Genomic DNA, 23,513 nt, shown 5'->3' with positions numbered 1-23,513 from the left:
AGTGGCCGCAGGCACCACAATAGGTTGGTTCAGATGAAATGCTGATACCACTTTAGGGAGAAAATGCGGACGAGTCCGCAGTTCTGCCCTATCCGAATGGAAGATTAGATAAGGACTTTTATAAGATAAAGCCGCCAATTCAGATACTCTCCTGGCAGAGGCCAGGGCTAGTAACATAGTCACTTTCAATGTGAGATATTTCAAATCCACCTTTTTCAATGGTTCAAACCAATGGGATTTGAGGAAATCTAAAACTACATGTAGATCCCACGGTGCCACCGGAGGCACCACAGGAGGCTGTATATGCAGTACTCCCTTGACAAAAGTCTGGACCTCAGGGACAGAGGCCAATTCTTTTTGGAAGAATATTGACAGGGCCGAAATTTGAACCTTAATGGATCCCAATTTGAGACCCATAGATAATCCTGATTGCAGGAAATGTAGGAAACGACCCAGTTGGAATTCCTCCGTCGGAACCCTCCGATCCTCGCACCACGCTACATATTTTCGCCAAATGCGGTGATAATGTTTCACGGTGACTTCCTTCCGTGCCTTAATCAAGGTAGGAATGACTTCTTCTGGAATGCCTTTCCCTTTTAGGATCTGGCGTTCAACCGCCATGCCGTCAAACGCAGCCGCGGTAAGTCTTGAAAAAGACAGGGACCCTGCTGTAGCAGGTCCCTTCTCAGAGGTAGAGGCCACGGTTCGTCCGTGAGCATCTCTTGAAGTTCCGGATACCAAGTCCTTCTCGGCCAATCCGGAACCACTAGTATTGTTCTTACTCTTCTTTGCCGTATGATCTTCAATACCTTTGGTATGAGCGGCAGAGGAGGAAACACATACACTGACTGGTACACCCAAGGAGTTACCAGTGCGTCCACAGCTATTGCCTGTGGATCTCTTGACCTGGCGCAATATTTGTCCAGTTTCTTGTTGAGGCGAGACGCCATCATGTCTACAATTGGTCTTTCCCAACGGTCTATTAACATGTTGAAGACTTCTGGATGTAGACCCCACTCTCCCGGATGAAGATCGTGTCTGCTGAGGAAGTCTGCTTCCCAGTTGTCCACGCCCGGGATGAACACTGCTGACAGTGCTATCACGTGATTCTCCGCCCAGCGAAGAATCTTGGCAGCTTCTGCCATTGCACTCCTGCTTCTTGTGCCGCCCTGCCTGTTTACATGGGCGACCGCCGTGATGTTGTCCGACTGAATCAACACCGGCTTTCCTTGCAGGAGAAGTTCCGCCTGGCTTAGAGCATTGTAGATTGCTCTTAGTTCCAGAATGTTTATGTGAAGAGACTTTTCCAGACTCGTCCATACTCCCTGGAAGTTTCTTCCTTGTGTGACTGCTCCCCAGCCTCTCAGGCTGGCGTCCGTGGTCACCAGGATCCAATCCTGAATGCCGAATCTGCGGCCTTCTAATAGGTGAGCCTTCTGCAACCACCACAGAAGTGACACCCTTGTCTTTGGTGACAGGGTTATTCGCAGGTGCATCTGCAGATGCGACCCTGACCATTTGTCCAACAGATCCCTTTGGAATATTCTTGCATGGAATCTGCCGAATGGAATTGCTTCGTAAGAAGCCACCATTTTTCCCAGGACTCTTGTGCATTGATGTACTGACACTTTTCCTGGTTTTAGGAGGTTCCTGACCAGATCGGATAACTCCTTGGCTTTTTCCTCTGGAAGGAAAACCTTTTTCTGAACCGTGTCCAGAATCATTCCTAGGAACAGCAGACGAGTTGTCGGGATTAAATGGGATTTTGGAATATTCAGAATCCACCCGTGTTGTCTTAGCACCTCTTGAGATAGTGCTAAAGCTGTCTCCAGCTGTTCTCTGGACCTTGCCCTTATTAGGAGATCGTCCAAGTATGGGATAACTAATACGCCTTTTCTTCGAAGAAGAATCATCATCTCGGCCATTACCTTGGTAAAGACCCGAGGCGCCGTGGACAATCCGAACGGCAGCGTCTGAAACTGATAGTGACAGTTTTGAACAATGAACCTGAGGTACCCCTGGTGTGCGGGGTAAATCGGAACGTGTAGATACTCATCCTTGATGTCCAAGGATACCATAAAGTCCCCTTCTTCCAGGTTCGCTATCACTGCTCTGAGTGACTCCATCTTGAACTTGAACTTTTTTATGTAGAGGTTCAAGGACTTCAGATTTAGAATAGGCCTTACCGAGCCATCCGGCTTCGGTACCACAAATAGAGTGGAATAATACCCCTTTCCTTGTTGTAATAGGGGTACTTTGACTATCACCTGCTGAGCGTACAGCTTGTGAATGGCTTCCAACACCCTCTCCCTTTCGGAAGAGACGGTTGGTAAGGCAGACTTCAGGAAACGATGAGGAGGATCCGTCTCTAATTCCAACCTGTACCCCTGAGATATTATCTGCAGGATCCAGGGGTCTACCTGCGAGTGAGCCCACTGCGCGCTGTAATTTTTGAGACGGCCCCCCACTGTCCCCGAGTCCGCTTGAGAGGCCCCAGCGTCATGCTGAGGTTTTTGCAGGAGCCGGGGAGGGCTTCTGTTCCTGGGAAGGAGCTGCCTGTTGGTGTCTCTTCCCTCTTCCTCTGCCTCGTGGCAGGTACGACAAGCCCTTTGCTCTCTTATTTTTGTAGGAGCGAAAAGGCTGCGGTTGAAAGGTCGGTGCCTTTCTCTGTTGGGGAGTGACTTGAGGTAAAAAAGTGGATTTCCCGGCAGTAGCCGTGGCCACCAAGTCTGATAGACCAACTCCAAATAACTCCTCCCCTTTATACGGCAAAACCTCCATGTGACGTTTTGAATCCGCATCGCCTGTCCACTGTCGTGTCCATAAGGCTCTTCTGGCTGAAATGGACATAGCACTCATCCGAGATGCCAGTGTGCAAATATCCCTCTGTGCATCACGCATATAGATAAATGCATCCTTTATTTGTTCTAACGACAGTAAAACATTGTCCCTATCTAGGGTATCAATATTTTCAATCAGGGATTCTGACCAAACTACTCCAGCACTGCACATCCAGGCAGTTGCTATAGCTGGTCGTAGTATAACACCTGCATGTGTGTATATATTCTTTTGAATAACTTCCATCTTTCTATCTGATGGATCCTTAAGTGCGGCCGTCTCAGGAGAGGGTAACGCCACTTGTTTGGATAAGCGTGTGAGCGCCTTGTCCACCTTAGGGGGTGTTTCCCAGCGCGCCCTAACCTCTGGCGGGAAAGGGTATAATGCCAATAACTTTTTTGAAATTATCAACTTTTTATCAGGAGCAACCCACGCTTCATCACACACGTCATTTAATTCTTCTGATTCAGGAAAAACTGTTTGTAGTTTTTTCACACCATACATAATACCCTGTTTTACGGTATCTGTAGTATCAGCTAAATGTAACGTCTCCTTCATTGCCAAAATCATATAACGTGTGGCCCTACTGGAAAATACGTTTGAATTTCTACCGTCGTCACTGGAATCAGTGCCCGTGTCTGGGTCTGTGTCGACCGACTGAGGCAAAGGGCGTTTTACAGCCCCTGACGGTGTTTGAGGCGCCTGTACAGGCATTAATTGATTGTCCGGCCGCCTCATGTCCTCAACTGACTGTTTAAGGGAAGATAAACCATCACGTAATTCCACAAATAAAGGCATCCATTCTGGTGTCGACCCCCTGGGGGGTGACATCTGCATATTTGGCAATTGCTCCGCCTCCACACCAATATCGTCCTCATACATGTCGACACCACGTACCGACACACACCGCAAACTCACAGGGAATGCTCTAATGAAGACAGGACCCACTAGCCCTTTTGGGGAGACAGAGGGAGAGTCTGCCAGCACACACCACAAAGCGCTATATATACAAGGGATATCCTTATATTAAGTGCTCCCTTATAGCTGCTTTAATATATATATATATATAGCCATTAATGTGCCCCCCCTCTCTGTTTTACCCTGTTTCTGTAGTGCAGTGCAGGGGAGAGACCTGGGAGCCGTTCTGACCAGCGGAGCTGTGACAGAAAATGGCGCCGTGTGCTGAGGAGATAGGCCCCGCCCCTTTTTCGGCGGGTTCTTCTCCCGCTATTTTTCCAGTCAGGCAGGGGTTAAATATCTCCATATAGCCCCTATGGGCTATATGTGAGGTATTTTTAGCCTTGTATAAGGTTTATATTTGCCTCTCAGAGCGCCCCCCCCCAGCGCTCTGCACCCTCAGTGACTGCCCAGTGAAGTGTGCTGAGAGGAAAATGGCGCACAGCTGCAGTGCTGTGCGCTACCTTATGAAGACTGAGGAGTCTTCAGCCGCCGGTTTCCGGACCTCTTCACGCTTCAGCATCTGCAAGGGGGTCGGCGGCGCGGCTCCGGGACCGGACTCCACGGCTGGGCCTGTGTTCGATCCCTCTGGAGCTAATGGTGTCCAGTAGCCAAGCAGCAAATCCACTCTGCATGCAGGTGAGTTTACTACTTTCCCCCTAAGTCCCACGTTGCAGTGATCCTGTTGCCAGCAGGACTCACTGTAAAGAAAAAAACCTAAACTAAACTTTCTCTAAGCAGCTCTTTAGGAGAGCCACCTAGATTGCACCCTTCTCGTTCGGGCACAAAATCTAACTGGAGTCTGGAGGAGGGTCATAGGGGGAGGAGCCAGTGCACACCACCTGACCTAGTAAAGCTTTACTTTTTTGTGCCCTGTCTCCTGCGGAGCCGCTATTCCCCATGGTCCTTTCAGGAACCCCAGCATCCACTTAGGACGATAGAGAAAATAAATTAAGAGGGAAGTCCAGAAACAGAGCATTTTGTACCTAGTGGGGCGGGTCATGTTGGAGGGTATGGTATTGTATTTGTATCACTATTTTTGTCACCGACTAGCAAGGTGACTATTATTGAGGTGCAGCTGTTTTGTACAGCGCGAATTAAGGGTATATTATTTTTTTAATATATATATATATATATATATATTTATATAACTGGTAGAGTATACAGTATACACACACTGTGAGGGCACATGATGCTGCTGTTGTGGTAATATTTTTATTACTATATGAAGAGCTCAGTGACAGTGTGTGCAGTTTGGCGCCATGTCTCGGGCTGCACCATCTCCCCGGCCGGGGGGGAGCACAGCCATCTCCCCCCGCCCGCCCGCCCGCCCGCCCGCACGCCGCACGCCGCACGCCGCACCGGGTGTATCCGCTGCGTGTCCCTGTCCTTCCCTCCCCTCTCTCCGCCTCAGCAGCAGCCCGGCCCCGCTCTCTGCCCGGTCAGCCCCTCCCCTCGCCAGTGCCGCGGTCCTCTGCGCCTGAGGAGGACGGGACGCCGCCATTTTGTTTGCTGGCGGGAGACTCCGAGCTGGAAACCGAGGCCCCGGGAGAACGGTGTCCGCCACCTGCGATCGGGCCGAGTAAGAGGCGTGCGGCTCCCGCCTGCGGACAGCCATGTACATCAAGCAGGTGAGCGGGGGGAGAGGGCGGCCTGGGCGCTGCGGAGAGGCCTGGGCCTCGCGTGATCACAGTGCCCGAGCGTGCTGGCCGGGGGTGAGGAGGCCCGGGGAAGGGGGGGCCTGCATGTGGCCGGTATACCTGTGGTGTCCGAGCTGGCCGCGGAACTACAAGTGCCAGCGTACCTCCAAATGCAAACAAGTCGGGGACTACAAGCAGCATGCCTACAAGTGTCAGCAGGTTGGGGGGACTACAAGTGCCAGCGTTCCGCTGCTGTCAGGCCATGCTGGGACGTGTCATGTTTTAGCAGGCCAGACCTGGGCAACCAGTGTTGTGGTACAATAATGCTGGGACTTGTAGTTTCACAAATCTCAAGAACTGCATCAGTATATAAGCCGTAGAGAAGTGGATCAGCAGCGTCTGTTTACTGATCCTATATACAGTCAGTGTTACCCTCTCCATACGTCGCTATATACAGTGTTACCCTCTCCATACGTCGCTATATACAGTGTTACCCCCCCATACTTCGCTATATACAGTGTTACCCCCCATACGTCGCTATATACAGTGTTACCCCTCCATACGTTGCTATATACAGTGTAACCCCCATACGTCGCTATATACAGTTACCCCCATATGTCGCTATATACAGTGTTACCCCCCATATGTCTCTATATACAGTGTTACCCCCCATATGTCGCTATATACAGTGTTACCCCCTCCATATGTTGCTATATACAGTGTTACCCCTCCATACGTCGCTATATACAGTGTTATCCCTCCATACGTCGCTATATACAGTGTTATCCCCCATACGTCGCTATATACAGTGTTATCCCCCATACGTCGCTATATACAGTGTTACCCCCCATACGTCGCTATATACAGTGTTACCCCCCATACGTCGCTATATACAGTGTTACCCCCTCATACGTCGCTATATACAGTGTTACCCCCCATACGTCGCTATATACAGTGTTACCCCCCATATGTCGCTATATACAGTGTTACCCCCCATACGTCGCTATATACAGTGTTACCCCCTCCATACGTCGCTATATACAGTGTTACCCCCTCCATACGTCGCTATATACAGTGTTACCCCCTCCATACGTCGCTATATACAGTGTTACCCCCCATACGTCGCTATATACAGTGTTATCCCCCCATACGTCGCTATATACAGTGTTACCCCCCCCATACGTCGCTATATACAGTGTTATCCCCCCATACGTCGCTATATACAGTGTTACCCCCCCCATACGTCGCTATATACAGTGTTACCCCCCATACGTCGCTATATACAGTGTTACCCCCCCACACGTCGCTATATACAGTGTTACCCCCCCATACGTCGCTATATACAGTGTTACCCCCCATACGTCGCTATATACAGTGTTACCCCCCATACGTCGCTATATACAGTGTTACCCCCCATACGTCGCTATATACAGTGTTACCCCCCATACGTCGCTATATACAGTGTTACCCCCCATACGTCGCTATATACAGTGTTACCCCTATACGTCGCTATATACAGTGTTACCCCCCATACGTCGCTATATACAGTGTTACCCCCCATACGTCGCTATATACAGTGTTACCCCCCATACGTCGCTATATACAGTGTTACCCCCTCCATACGTTGCTATATACAGTGTTACCCCCCATACGTCGCTATATACAGTGTTACCTCCCATATGTCGCTATATACAGTGTTACCCCCTCCATACGTCGCTATATACAGTGTTACCCCCCATACGTCGCTATATACAGTGTTACCCCCATGCGTCGCTATATACAGTGTTACCCCCCCATACGTCGCTATATACAGTGTTAACCCCCATAAGTCGCTATATACAGTGTTACCCCCCATGCGTCGCTATATACAGTGTTACCCCCCATACGTCGCTATATAGTGTTACCCCCCATACGTCGCTATATACAGTGTTACCCCCCATACGTCGCTATATACAGTGTTACCCCCTCCATACGTCGCTATATACAGTGTTACCCCCCATACGTCGCTATATACAGTGTTACCCCCCATACGTCGCTATATACAGTGTTACCCCCCATACGTCGCTATATACAGTGTTACCCCCCATACGTCGCTATATACAGTGTTACCCCCCATACGTCGCTATATACAGTGTTACCCCCCATACGTCGCTATATACAGTGTTACCCCCCATACGTCGCTATATAGTGTTAACCCCCATACGTCGCTATATACAGTGTTACCCCCTCCATACGTCGCTATATACAGTGTTACCCCCATACGTCGCTATATACAGTGTTACCCCCCATACGTCGCTATATACAGTGTTACCCCCCCATACGTCGCTATATACAGTGTTACCCACCATACGTCCCTATATACAGTGTTACCCCCCATACGTCCCTATATACAGTGTTACCCCCCATACGTCGCTATATACAGTGTTACCCCCCATACGTCGCTATATACAGTTACCCCCATACGTCGCTATATACAGTGTTACCCCCCATAAGTCGCTATATACAGTGTTACCCCCCATACGTCGCTATATACAGTGTTACCCCCCATACGTCGCTATATACAGTGTTACCCCCATACGTCGCTATATACAGTGTTACCCCCATACGTCGCTATATACAGTGTTACCCCCCATACGTCGCTATATACAGTGTTACCCCCCATAAGTCGCTATATACAGTGTTACCCCCCATACGTCGCTATATACAGTGTTACCCCCTCCATACGTCGCTATATACAGTGTTACCCCCCATACGTCGCTATATACAGTGTTACCCCCTCCATACGTCGCTATATACAGTGTTACCCCCATACGTCGCTATATACAGTGTTACCCCCCATACGTCGCTATATACAGTGTTACCCCCCATACGTCGCTATATACAGTGTTACCCCCCATACGTCGCTATATACAGTGTTACCCCCCATACGTCGCTATATACAGTGTTAACCCCCATACGTCGCTATATACAGTGTTAACCCCCATACGTCGCTATATACAGTGTTAACCCCCATACGTCGCTATATACAGTGTTACCCCCTCCATACGTCGCTATATACAGTGTTACCCCCCATACGTCGCTATATACAGTGTTACCTCCCCATGCGTCGCTATATACAGTGTCACCTCCCCATGCGTCGCTATATACAGTGTCACCTCCCCATGCGTCGCTATATACAGTGTCACCTCCCCATGCGTCGCTATATACAGTGTCACCTCCCCATGCGTCGCTATATACAGTGTTACCCCCCATGCGTCGCTATATACAGTGTTACCCCCATACGTCGCTATATACAGTGTTACCCCCATACGTCGCTATATACAGTGTTACCCCCCCATACGTCGCTATATACAGTGTTACCCCCCATGCTTCGCTATGTACAGTGTTACCCCCCATGCGTCGCTATGTACAGTGTCACCTCCCCATGCGTCGCTATGTACAGTGTCACCTCCCCATGCGTCGCTATGTACAGTGTCACCTCCCCATGCGTCGCTATGTACAGTGTCACCTCCCCATGCGTCGCTATGTACCGTGTCACCTCCCCATGCGTCGCTATGTACCGTGTCACCTCCCCATGCGTCGCTATGTACCGTGTCACCTCCCCATGCGTCGCTATGTACCGTGTCACCTCCCCATGCGTCGCTATGTACCGTGTCACCTCCCCATGCGTCGCTATGTACCGTGTCACCTCCCCATGCGTCGCTATGTACCGTGTCACCTCCCCATGCGTCGCTATGTACCGTGTCACCTCCCCATGCGTCGCTATGTACCGTGTCACCTCCCCATGCGTCGCTATGTACCGTGTCACCTCCCCATGCGTCGCTATGTACCGTGTCACCTCCCCATGCGTCGCTATGTACCGTGTCACCTCCCCATGCGTCGCTATGTACCGTGTCACCTCCCCATGCGTCGCTATGTACCGTGTCACCTCCCCATGCGTCGCTATGTACCGTGTCACCTCCCCATGCGTCGCTATGTACCGTGTCACCTCCCCATGCGTCGCTATGTACCGTGTCACCTCCCCATGCGTCGCTATGTACCGTGTCACCTCCCCATGCGTCGCTATGTACCGTGTCACCTCCCCATGCGTCGCTATGTACCGTGTCACCTCCCCATGCGTCGCTATGTACCGTGTCACCTCCCCATGCGTCGCTATGTACCGTGTCACCTCCCCATGCGTCGCTATGTACCGTGTCACCTCCCCATGCGTCGCTATGTACCGTGTCACCTCCCCATGCGTCGCTATGTACCGTGTCACCTCCCCATGCGTCGCTATGTACCGTGTCACCTCCCCATGCGTCGCTATGTACCGTGTCACCTCCCCATGCGTCGCTATGTACCGTGTCACCTCCCCATGCGTCGCTATGTACCGTGTCACCTCCCCATGCGTCGCTATGTACCGTGTCACCTCCCCATGCGTCGCTATGTACCGTGTCACCTCCCCATGCGTCGCTATGTACCGTGTCACCTCCCCATGCGTCGCTATGTACCGTGTCACCTCCCCATGCGTCGCTATGTACCGTGTCACCTCCCCATGCGTCGCTATGTACCGTGTCACCTCCCCATGCGTCGCTATGTACCGTGTCACCTCCCCATGCGTCGCTATGTACCGTGTCACCTCCCCATGCGTCGCTATGTACCGTGTCACCTCCCCATGCGTCGCTATGTACCGTGTCACCTCCCCATGCGTCGCTATGTACCGTGTCACCTCCCCATGCGTCGCTATGTACCGTGTCACCTCCCCATGCGTCGCTATGTACCGTGTCACCTCCCCATGCGTCGCTATGTACCGTGTCACCTCCCCATGCGTCGCTATGTACCGTGTCACCTCCCCATGCGTCGCTATGTACCGTGTCACCTCCCCATGCGTCGCTATGTACCGTGTCACCTCCCCATGCGTCGCTATGTACCGTGTCACCTCCCCATGCGTCGCTATGTACCGTGTCACCTCCCCATGCGTCGCTATGTACCGTGTCACCTCCCCATGCGTCGCTATGTACCGTGTCACCTCCCCATGCGTCGCTATGTACCGTGTCACCTCCCCATGCGTCGCTATGTACCGTGTCACCTCCCCATGCGTCGCTATGTACCGTGTCACCTCCCCATGCGTCGCTATGTACCGTGTCACCTCCCCATGCGTCGCTATGTACCGTGTCACCTCCCCATGCGTCGCTATGTACCGTGTCACCTCCCCATGCGTCGCTATGTACCGTGTCACCTCCCCATGCGTCGCTATGTACCGTGTCACCTCCCCATGCGTCGCTATGTACCGTGTCACCTCCCCATGCGTCGCTATGTACCGTGTCACCTCCCCATGCGTCGCTATGTACCGTGTCACCTCCCCATGCGTCGCTATGTACCGTGTCACCTCCCCATGCGTCGCTATGTACCGTGTCACCTCCCCATGCGTCGCTATGTACCGTGTCACCTCCCCATGCGTCGCTATGTACCGTGTCACCTCCCCATGCGTCGCTATGTACCGTGTCACCTCCCCATGCGTCGCTATGTACCGTGTCACCTCCCCATGCGTCGCTATGTACCGTGTCACCTCCCCATGCGTCGCTATGTACCGTGTCACCTCCCCATGCGTCGCTATGTACCGTGTCACCTCCCCATGCGTCGCTATGTACCGTGTCACCTCCCCATGCGTCGCTATGTACCGTGTCACCTCCCCATGCGTCGCTATGTACCGTGTCACCTCCCCATGCGTCGCTATGTACCGTGTCACCTCCCCATGCGTCGCTATGTACCGTGTCACCTCCCCATGCGTCGCTATGTACCGTGTCACCTCCCCATGCGTCGCTATGTACCGTGTCACCTCCCCATGCGTCGCTATGTACCGTGTCACCTCCCCATGCGTCGCTATGTACCGTGTCACCTCCCCATGCGTCGCTATGTACCGTGTCACCTCCCCATGCGTCGCTATGTACCGTGTCACCTCCCCATGCGTCGCTATGTACCGTGTCACCTCCCCATGCGTCGCTATGTACCGTGTCACCTCCCCATGCGTCGCTATGTACCGTGTCACCTCCCCATGCGTCGCTATGTACCGTGTCACCTCCCCATGCGTCGCTATGTACCGTGTCACCTCCCCATGCGTCGCTATGTACCGTGTCACCTCCCCATGCGTCGCTATGTACCGTGTCACCTCCCCATGCGTCGCTATGTACCGTGTCACCTCCCCATGCGTCGCTATGTACCGTGTCACCTCCCCATGCGTCGCTATTCGCTATATACAGTGTTACCCCCCCCCGCACGTCACTATATACAGTTACCCCTATCTGTTGCTGCATAGTGTTACCGCCCCGTACATCACTATATACGGTGTTGCCCCTACATGTCCCTATATACATTCTCATCCCCTATACATCGCTTTATAGTGTTACCCCCATACGTCACTATATAGTGTTAACTCTATACGTCACTATATATATATATATATATATATATATATATATATATATATATATATATATATATATATATATAGAGAAAGGAATAAGGTGATTTTAAAGCGACCTGTGGTGTCCGATATTAATAGGAGATCCAGTATTTAAAAGAAAAATGTTTTTTATTTACTATATCTGATAGGCACCAATAAAACAGAGATAAAAATTGGCTCTAAGATAAAAGAGCCCCGTGTATTGCTAAAATTGTGTATAAGACATAAGTTTAGTATATAAAAGTAATACAAACTCAAAAATTAGACAAGAGGAAAATACGTCCTAAAATTATAAAATTGGACATAAGATCAGCATAAAAAGTATAAAAATAGGATTCTTAGCTTTTTGAGAGGGTATATCTCGTAGCACCCAACGCGTTTCGTCCTATCTGGACTTCATCAAGGGGTGACGTATTTTCCTCTTGTCTAATTTTTGAGTTTGTATTACTTTTATATACTAAACTTATGTCTTATACACAATTTTAGCAATACACGGGGCTCTTTTATCTTAGAGCCAATTTTTATCTCTGTTTTATTGGTGCCTATCAGATATAGTAAATAAAAAACATTTTTCTTTTAAATACTGGATCTCCTATTAATATCGGACACCACAGGTCGCTTTAAAATCACCTTATTCCTTTCTCTATTCACATTGTACATGAAGCACCTTACCAATGCTTCTTTCTTTTAAGGTGTAGCTGACGCCCAAGTAATACTAAGGGAGTGTCTAAAAAAGGAGACTTTATATTTATAAACAAACCTGGACTACATTCTAGTATAAATTGGTATCGCAGTCAAGCGCCGATAAGCATTCCCCAACCTATATATATATATATATATATATATAGTTACCTCTATACGTCACTATATAGTGTTACCCCTATCCTATACATCACTGTATACACTGTTACCCTTATACGTCTATACAGTGTTACTCCTATATGTTACTATATACCATCTTACCCCTATATGTTGCTATATAGTGTTACCCCTGTACATCGCTATATACAGTGTTACTCCCTATACATTATTATATACAGTGTTACCGCTATACGTCACGATGTACAGTGTTACCCCCTATACGTCGCTGTATACACAGTTACCCCCCCGTACGTCGCTATATACACAGTTACTCCCCCGTACGTCGCTGTATACACAGTTACCCCCCCCGTACGTCTTACCCCCCGTACGTCGCTGTATATTCAGTTACCCCCCGTACGTCGCTGTATACAGAGTTACCCCCCGTACGTCGCTGTATACAGAGTTACCCCCCCGTACGTCGCTGTATACAGAGTTACCCCCCCGTACGTCGCTGTATACACAGTTACCCCCCGTACGTCGCTGTATACACAGTTACCCCCCGTACGTCGCTGTATACAGAGTTACCCCCCCGTACGTCGCTGTATACAGAGTTACCCCCCCGTACGTCGCTGTATACGCAGTTACCCCCCCGTACGTCGCTGTATACGCAGTTACCCCCCCCCGTACGTCGCTGTATACGCAGTTACCCCCCCCGTACGTCGCTGTATACGCAGTTACCCCCCCCCGTACGTCGCTGTATACGCAGTTACCCCCCCCGTACGTCGCTGTATACGCAGTTACCCCCCCCCCCGTACGTCGCTGTATACGCAGTTACCCCCCCCCCCGGATGTCGCTGTATACACAGTTACTCCCCGTACGTCGCTGTATACACAGTTACCCCCCGTACGTCGCTGTATACAGAGTTACCCCCCCGTACGTCGCTGTATACAGAGTTACCCCCCCGTACGTCGCTGTATACACAGTTACTCCCCGTACGTCGCTGTATACACAGTTACCCCCCGTACGTCGCTGTATACACAGTTACCCCCCGTACGTCGCTGTATACAGAGTTACCCCCCCGTACGTCGCTGTATACGCAGTTACCCCCCCGTACGTCGCTGTATACGCAGTTACCCCCCCCGTACGTCGCTGTTTACGCAGTTACCCCCCCCACGTACGTCGCTGTATACGCAGTTACCCCCCCCGTACGTCGCTGTATACGCAGTTACCCCCCCCGTACGTCGCTGTATACGCAGTTACCCCCCCCCGTACGTCGCTGTATACGCAGTTACCCCCCCGTACGTCGCTGTATACGCAGTTACCCCCCCCCGTACGTCGCTGTATACGCAGTTACCCCCCCCGTACGTCGCTGTATACGCAGTTACCCCCCCCCCCGGATGTCGCTGTATACACAGTTACCCCCCGTACGTCGCTGTATACACAGTTACCCCCCGTACGTCGCTGTATACACAGTTACCCCCCGTACGTCGCTGTATACACAGTTACCCCCCGTACGTCGCTGTATACAGTTACCCCCCGTACGTCGCTGTATACACAGTTACCCCCCGTACGTCGCTGTATACACAGTTACCCCCCGTACGTCGCTGTATACACAGTTACCCCCCGTACGTCGCTGTATACACAGTTACCCCCCGTACGTCGCTGTATACACAGTTACCCCCCGTACGTCGCTGTATACACAGTTACCCCCCGTACGTCGCTGTATACACAGTTACCCCCCGTACGTCGCTGTATACACAGTTACCCCCCGTACGTCGCTGTATACACAGTTACCCCCCGTACGTCGCTGTATACACAGTTACCCCCCGTACGTCGCTGTATACACAGTTACCCCCCGTACGTCGCTGTATACACAGTTACCCCCCGTACGTCGCTGTATACACAGTTACCCCCCGTACGTCGCTGTATACACAGTTACCCCCCGTACGTCGCTGTATACACAGTTACCCCCCGTACGTCGCTGTATACACAGTTACCCCCCGTACGTCGCTGTATACACAGTTACCCCCCGTACGTCGCAGTATACACAGTTACCCCCCGTACGTCGCTGTATACACAGTTACCCCCCGTACGTCGCTGTATACACAGTTACCCCCCGTACGTCGCTGTATACACAGGTACCCCCCCCCCCATGCGGCGCTGCATACAGTGTTAACCCCTATACGTCACCTCATACGGTGTTAACCCCTATACGTCACCTCATACGGTGTTAACCCCTATACGTCACCTCATACGGTGTTAACCCCTATACGTCACCTCATACGGTGTTAACCCCTATACGTCACCTCATACGGTGTTAACCCCTATACGTCACCTCATACGGTGTTAACCCCTATACGTCACCTCATACGGTGTTAACCCCTATACGTCACCTCATACGGTGTTAACCCCTATACGTCACCTCATACGGTGTTAACCCCTATACGTCACCTCATACGGTGTTACCCCCTATACGTCACCTCATACGGTGTTACTCCTATACGTCACCTCATACGGTGTTACTCCTATACGTCACCTCATACGGTGTTACTCCTATACGTCACCTCATACGGTGTTACTCCTATACGTCACCTCATACGGTGTTAGCCCCTATACGTCACCTCATACGGTGTTAGCCCCTATACGTCACCTCATACGGTGTTAGCCCCTATACGTCACCTCATACGGTGTTACCCCCTATACGTCACCTCATACGGTGTTACCCCCTATACGTCACCTCATACGGTGTTACCCCCTATACGTCACCTCATACGGTGTTACCCCCTATACGTCCCCTCATACGGTGTTACCCCCTATACGTCACCTCATACAGTGTTATCCCCTTAACGTTGCTGTATATGGTTACCTCCTATACAAACGTATGCAGTGTCTGAGGGCCCACCTTACCTATCACTGTTACCATTACATGGGCCCTTATAAACTTTTGCTTTGGGGCCTACAATAGATCTAGGTATGCCCGTGGACCTGCTCAGTGTAATGTGGTATAAAATGAACTGGAGGGCATTATAATGTTACGTAATAAGAACTGGGGGACCGTAATGTGGCACGGTATGGAGTGGTGACGCTGTGATGTGGCACAGTATGGAGTGGTGACGCTGTGATGTGGCACGGTATGGAGTGGTGACGCTGTGATGTGGCACGGTATGGAGTGGTGACGCTGTGATGTGGCACGGTATGGAGTGGTGACGCTGTGATGTGGCACGGTATGGAGTGGTGACGCTGTGATGTGGCACGGTATGGAGTGGTGACGCTGTGATGTGGCACGGTATGGAGTGGTGACGCTGTGATGTGGCACGGTATGGAGTGGTGACGCTGTGATGTGGCACGGTATGGAGTGGTGACGCTGTGATGTGGCACGGTATGGAGTGGTGACGCTGTGATGTGGCACAGTAATGTGGAGCGGTGGCGCCGTAATCTGGCATAATATAATCTGGGGCCATCACCGTATTTTCTAATGTGATTTGTGTTGCATAATTATTTTTTATTTATTAACCGTTTCTTATATAGTGCATCATACTCCGTTACAGACCTAGAGGTAGGAAGGCCCTGCTCGCAAGCTTACACTCTATAGGGAAATATACATTGATACACAAGGATAGATGCTACCTATTACATAATGGTCCTGTCAGATTGCAAACGTTCTTAATTGGCTCTATGATATGATTACCCAGCAGTGTTGGCCTGAGGTCAGGAGGATGTGAGAGGAAAGAAAAAAAGCTATGTGAGGTTATGTGTGGACTGTGCAGTGGGGATGTAATTAGATTGGGAGACACTGAAGGTTACATGGGTTGGCCCAGAATTTGATAAGCTTGGGTGAAGAGGTGAGTTTTCAGGGAATATTTGGAGACTAGAGGTGAGTCTTATTGTGCGGGGGAGGGGGGGCATTCCACAGAGTGGCTGCAGGACGGATAAAGGGGGTAATTCAGAGTTGATCGTAGCAGCAAAATTTGTTAGCAGTTGGGTAAAACCATGTGCACTGCAGGTGTCTCAGATGTAACATGTGCAGAGAGAGTTAGATTTGGGTGGGTTATTTTGTTTCTGTGCAGGGTAAATACTGGCTGCTTTATTTTTACACTGCAATTTAGATTTCAGTTTGTACACACCCCACCCAAATCTAACTCTCTCTGCACATGTTACATCTGCCGCCCTTGCACTGCACATGGTTTTGCCCATCTGTTCACATATTTGCTGCTGCGATCAACTCTGAATTAGTCCCCAAATCCTGTAATTTTGAGTGGGAGCAAGGAATTACTTGTGGATGAGGGTCACAGATCTTGTGCAGAGCGGAGAGGTCGGGCAGGGAGATATTTTGAGATGAGGAAGAGATGTATGTTGGGGAATGTCTAGCGAGGAAGATTAGCCTCGCAGCTGCAGTCAGAATGGATTGTAGTGGTGAGAGCCTATGTTTGGGAAGACCGGTCAGGAGACTATTACAGTAATCGGTGCGGGAGATGATGGCAGCTCTACAATGTGACATAACCTGAATGATGCTGTGTACACACGTCGCGATGCGCCGTAAACCCGACCTTGACTATTCGACTCCGGCCCCGCCGATATAGGCAATGTTGGGCTGCCTGCACAGTCTATTTTTCCTTGCGATGCCGATCCCACGGGAGAGCACATCTGCATCGCAAGGTGAGATATGCACTATATTTTCTATATAGTCAAAATCGTAAGTAACATCGCAAAGTGTGGACACACCTTTAGGGCAATACTGTGGTTTGTAAAATAAGCTAGGACACGCATAAAATGATTTAGGGCGTTATCATGGGGCATACAATGAAGAACTGCTGATGAAAGGTGTCGGGGGTGTAAATTGTAAGAGCGACAATACATAGGTTGATATTCATCGATAGATCGCTAGGTTCAAAAGTTCAACATGGAAAAGTAGACCGTACAAGGTCGTCATGGAAATGGTCGACACAAGGTTTTTGTAGGGTTGTTTTGTGTGCGTGTGTCACCTTGTATGTTTAACCATAAACCAAATTAGGGGAAACGTGTACCCTCATGGGGGCGCTTCACTCGCCACGCTTCAGGCAGGTCACTATTCCCAGTCTTAGGGGTCGATTCAATTCGGCAACGGTTGAATAGCGCTGGGAATTAGTTCCCGACGCTATTCAATTCAGCTCCAGTTAAGTCGGCGATGGCCCGTTCTCGCCGACTTAACAGGTAGTTTTGTCGGGAGAACAGGCATTCTCTGACTTAACTACCCGCGGCGATGCTGAATCCCGACAGTAACAGCCTCGCGCCGACTCTTATGTCGGGTTTCTTCTCTCATCCCCCGGGGGTGAGAGAAGAATTCCCGACAATTGAGGGTCAGTCGTCGCTGTATTGAATAGCGCCAAGAGCAAACTCCTGGCGCTATTCAACTGTTGCCGAATTGAATCGACCCCATAGTCCTCGTGGTTGGTTAATGATATCGTTCAGTGTGATTTTGACCAGCTATACCGGTCGACCTATTGCATGTCACCATATGGTGTTGTCTGTAGATCTACCATCCGGAACGCGGTGTCTCTCTAGAAGCATTGGGACAGGGACCCCTTCAAAATGTTGCCATGGGGCCCTCAAAGTTCTGGCTACGCCCCTGAGTGTTACCCTATGCATTGATATAAACATTGTTACCCTGTACAGTACTATACAGATAACCCTATATATACACGTGACTGTGTGCAGGGTTGCCCTGGGCATCGGTGCGTGCAGGGTTGCATTTTTTTTATCCATGTACACATAACTGTAGTGTTAGCCTATACATACACGACTATAGACCGTGTTACCCTACATATATAATATACACACACGACTATATATAGCGCTGCAATTTAAATACGTGTGCCTGTATAAAGTGTTATCCTATATTTACACGCATGCCTATACATAGTATTACCCTATAAATCACTATATATTGTTACCCTGTGCGCCACGGTATACAGGGGTACATTACTTAGAGTATACGTAAATACACATAACTAGTGTTAACATATACAAATGCATGACTATATACAGTGTTACCCTATACATTAATATACCGTGCTACATCATTTACCTTATACACATGACTATATACAGTCTTACCCTATACATAAATATACAGTGCTACATCATGTACCTTATACACATGATTATATACAGTGTAACCCTATACATAAATATACACTGCTACATCATGTACCTTATACACATGACTATATACAGTGTAACCCTATACATAAATATACAGCGCTACATCATGTACCTTATACACATGACTATATAGTGTTACCGTATACATAAATATACAGTGCTACATCATGTACCTTATACACATGACTATATACAGTGTTACCGTATACATAAATATACAGTGCTACATCATGTACCTTATACACATGACTATATAGTGTTACATAAATATACAGTGCTACATCATGTACCTTATACACATGACTATATACAGTGTAACCCTATACATAAATATACAGCGCTACATCATGTACCTTATACACATGACTATATACAGTGTTACCCTATACATAAATATACAGTGCTACATCATGTACCTTATACACATGACTATATACAGTGTTACCCTATACATAAATATACAGTGCTACATCATGTACCTTATACACATGACTATATACAGTGTTACCCTATACATAAATATACAGTGCTACATCATATATCTTACACACATGACTATATACAGTGTTACCCTATACATAAATATACAGTGCTACATCATGTACCTTATACACATGACTATATACAGCGTTACCCTATACATAAATATACAGTGCTACATCATATATCTTACACACATGACTATATACAGTGTTACCCTATACATAAATATACAGTGCTACATCATGTACCTTATACACATGACTATATACAGCGTTACCCTATACATAAATATACAGTGCTACATCATGTACCTTATACACATGACTATATACAGCATTACCCTATACATAAATATACAGTGCTACATCATATATCTTACACACATTACTATATACAGTGTTACCCTATACATAAATATACAGTGCTACATCATGTACCTTATACACATGACTATATACAGCATTACCCTATACATAAATATACAGTGCTACATCATATATCTTACACACATGACTATATACAGTGTTACCCTATACATAAATATACAGTGCTACATCATGTACCTTATACACATGACTATATACAGCGTTACCCTATACATAAATATACAGTGCTACATCATATATCTTACACACATGACTATATACAGTGTTACCCTATACATAAATATACAGTGCTACATCATGTACCTTATCTTATTGAGCTGTTATAAGGATAATATGTATATTTGACACCTCCCCTGTATTTCTCCCCAGGTAATCATCCAGGGCTTTCGCAGCTACAGAGATCAGACTATTGTTGATCCCTTCAGCTCCAAGCACAATGTTATTGGTAAGTGAGATATGGCGTCAGTCTGGGGTCAGGAGTAATTAGTAATTCATTGCTCATACACGTGTTCTCCTTGTCTATTACAGTGGGCAGAAATGGATCCGGCAAAAGTAACTTTTTCTACGGTAAGAACTGGCGTATTTTAGTTATGTTTGTGCAATTTTTCTTTTCTGCTGTTGTCATAGTATTGTGGATAAAAGCATGGCACAAGGCTAATTATATTCTACTTTATATGGCGCCACAAGGGATCCGCAGCGCCTAACAAAGTACTTAAATGAGCAAAACAAGAAAACAGCGACTTACAGTACAAGACAATGCAGGAGAAGTACATGGTATATAAACATTGCTGCATCAGGGTGACAGAAACCGAGGGTTAGGTTGCCAGTGTGGGGAGAGGAAAAGCACATGAGGGGAGAGGGCCCTGCTCGTGAGAGCTTACATTCTAAAGGGGAGGGGCAGACAGGGGTGACACAGATGAGTAGACAGTGAGCTAGGAACAGAGATGTAGGATGAGAGCTGGCTGGGTTATGTTGCACCTAGAGGATACGCCTGTGCACGCTTCGATGGTGTGTCTAAAGACGCTGAAAGTGAGAATCTCAGTCCTCGCAGGCGGATGGGCATCGCGGTGCCCCAGGGAAGGACTTGTCGCAGAAGCAGTACTGGGCTGGCAAAAGACGCACATAGATGTTACAGTGTAAAGGTGCATACACACTGGGCGTTTTTGCACAGCGATGATGGCTGACATCGCTGGGCTGAAAATCGCTCTGTGCATACACACTGAGTTCTTTTCTCTTTCATCCATCTGGGGGACGCTGCGCACTTACTAATGGGTTAGAGTGTGTGGGATTGGGAGTTTGGCACAGAACCTATAAAAAAACTAACTCCTCCCCCCTCTAACCCCTCCCATCTCCTTCCTGCTCAGCAGATTACCTCAGTTTTAGTTTTGTGCCTGAGGAGTACAGGCACAGATTCCTTCAGTGTAGATTTTAGTTAGGTTTCTGTTGTTTATTTTGATTTTACTTATGTGTGCTTAGTCCCTGTTTACAGGAGACACGTATACTAGGAGTGGGGTTAGTTAGTTATGTGTCTCCCACTCCCCAGAGCCTCTAAGAAGCCACCATACTCTTAGTCACTGGGGCTTACTTGATGCAGGATGGATTTCCTAGGAGGCACTGTACTGGTAAGACAGCCACAACCTGCCTGGGCAGCGTTGGGCTGTTATTGCATATATGGTATTTATAATAATTGTATTTATTATTGTGCAGCGCTGGTGTATGCGGACCCCCCTCCCTGCTCAGAGCGGACGGAGCGGTTCAGTCCCGCTTCCGCCGCTCATTTCATGGAAGCCGCGTCTTGTCAGACAGCAGCGGTAGTCATTTCAATGATTTTACGGAGCTCAGTTGCGGGGGTGGGGAGGCTGTACCGCGGCGGTACGCAGGAGGATGTTGTGTTCGCGCCCCTTTCTCCCGCCCAACAGCGTCTTACCGCCGCCGTCCTCACTCTGTGGGGGCAGGACTCAGCTATAGGCGCCATCTTCTATCTCTGCAAGAGACCATCCGTCAGGTCAGCGGGGGATACTGCGCTGCACATAACACAGCGTCTCACCCTGTTAGTACAGGCGGAGAGCAGCAAAAACAGCAAGTATAACACAGCCCTTTCATATGCTCTGGAGCTCGTTTATTCTAAGGGATTCTTTAGTGCTCTTTAGTGATCCTTTAGTACATATATTTCGATAATCTCACTGTAATAGAGTTATTTTCTCTATCGTCCTAGTGGATGCTGGGGTTCCTGAAAGGACCATGGGGAATAGCGGCTCCGCAGGAGACAGGGCACAAAAAGTAAAGCTTTTCCAGATCAGGTGGTGTGCACTGGCTCCTCCCCCTATGACCCTCCTCCAGACTCCAGTTAGATTTTTGTGCCCGGCCGAGAAGGGTGCAATTCTAGGTGGCTCTCATAAAGAGCTGCTTAGAGAAAGTTTAGCTTAGGTTTTTTATTTTACAGTGATTCCTGCTGGCAACAGGATCACTGCAACGAGGGACAGAGGGGAGAAGAAGTGAACTCACCTGCGTGCAGGATGGATTGGCTTCTTGGCTACTGGACATCAGCTCCAGAGGGACGATCACAGGTACAGCCTGGATGGTCACCGGAGCCGCGCCGCCGGCCCCCTTGCAGATGCTGAAGTAAGAAGAGGTCCAGAATCGGCGGCTGAAGACTCCTGCAGTCTTCTAAAGGTAGCGCACAGCACTGCAGCTGTGCGCCATTTTCCTCTCAGCACACTTCACACGCAGTCACTGAGGGTGCAGGGCGCTGGGGGGGGGCGCCCTGGGAGGCAAATGAAAACCTATTAAAAGGCTAAAAATACCTCACATATAGCCCCCAGAGGCTATATGGAGATATTTAACCCCTGCCTGGATTCACAAAATAGCGGGAGACGAGCCCGCCGGAAAAGGGGCGGGGCCTATCTCCTCAGCACACGGCGCCATTTCCTCTCACAGCTCCGCTGGTCAGGACGGCTCCCAGGTCTCTCCCCTGCACTGCACTACAGAAACAGGGTAAAACAGAGAGGGGGGGCAAATTTAATGGCAATATTTTGATATATATAAAGCAGCTATAAGGGAGCACTTATTATAAGGCTATCCCTGTCATATATAGCGCTTTTTTGGTGTGTGCTGGCAGACTCTCCCTCTGTCTCCCCAAAGGGCTAGTGGGTCCTGTCTTCGTGTAGAGCATTCCCTGTGTGTCTGCTGTGTGTCGGTACGTGTGTGTCGACATGTATGAGGACGATATTGGTGTGGAGGCGGAGCAATTGCCAAATATGGGGATGTCACCTCCTAGGGGGTCGACACCAGAATGGATGCCTTTATTTGTGGAATTACGGGATAGCGTCAACTCGCTTAAGCAGTCGTTTGACGACATGAGGCGGCCGGACAATCAATTAGTGCCTGTCCAGGCGCCTCAAACACCGTCAGGGGCTGTGAAACGCCCTTTGCCTCAGTCGGTCGACACAGACCCAGACACAGGCACTGATTCCAGTGGTGACGAATCAACCGTATTTTCCAGTAGGGCCACACGTTATATGATTTTGGCAATGAAGGAGGCGTTACATTTAGCTGATACTACAGGTACCACTAAACAGGGTATTATGTGGGGTGTGAAAAAACTACCTATAGTTTTTCCTGAATCAGAAGAATTAAATGACGTGTGTGATGAAGCGTGGGTTGCCCCTGATAAAAAGCTGATAATTTCAAAGAAATTATTGGCATTATACCCTTTCCCGCCAGAGGTTAGGGAGCGCTGGGAAACACCTCCTAGGGTGGACAAGGCGCTAACACGCTTATCTAAACAAGTGGCGTTACCCTCTCCTGAGACGGCCGCACTTAAAG

At 49.2% G+C, this 23,513-nt stretch overlaps 1 protein-coding gene across 1 annotated transcript in view; it reads left to right on the top strand.

The window, feature by feature from the left end:
• Nucleotides 1-5,136: 5,136 nt before the first annotated feature.
• The window catches only part of SMC3 (structural maintenance of chromosomes 3), a 123,312-nt gene continuing 104,935 nt past the window's right edge, over nucleotides 5,137-23,513 (top strand). The window contains exons 1-3 of the mRNA XM_063962634.1: nucleotides 5,137-5,426; nucleotides 20,058-20,133; nucleotides 20,217-20,255. Of these exons, the coding sequence (XP_063818704.1) occupies nucleotides 5,412-5,426; nucleotides 20,058-20,133; nucleotides 20,217-20,255 (130 nt within the window). The 5' untranslated portion in view covers nucleotides 5,137-5,411. The remainder of the gene's footprint in view (nucleotides 5,427-20,057; nucleotides 20,134-20,216; nucleotides 20,256-23,513) is intronic.

The sequence above is a fragment of the Pseudophryne corroboree genome, chromosome 3 (genome assembly GCF_028390025.1).
Source record: "Pseudophryne corroboree isolate aPseCor3 chromosome 3, aPseCor3.hap2, whole genome shotgun sequence".
Classification (NCBI taxonomy): domain Eukaryota; kingdom Metazoa; phylum Chordata; class Amphibia; order Anura; family Myobatrachidae; genus Pseudophryne; species Pseudophryne corroboree.
The sequence above is the reverse complement of the archived record's forward strand: the minus strand, read 5'-3'. Positions and strand labels throughout refer to the sequence as shown.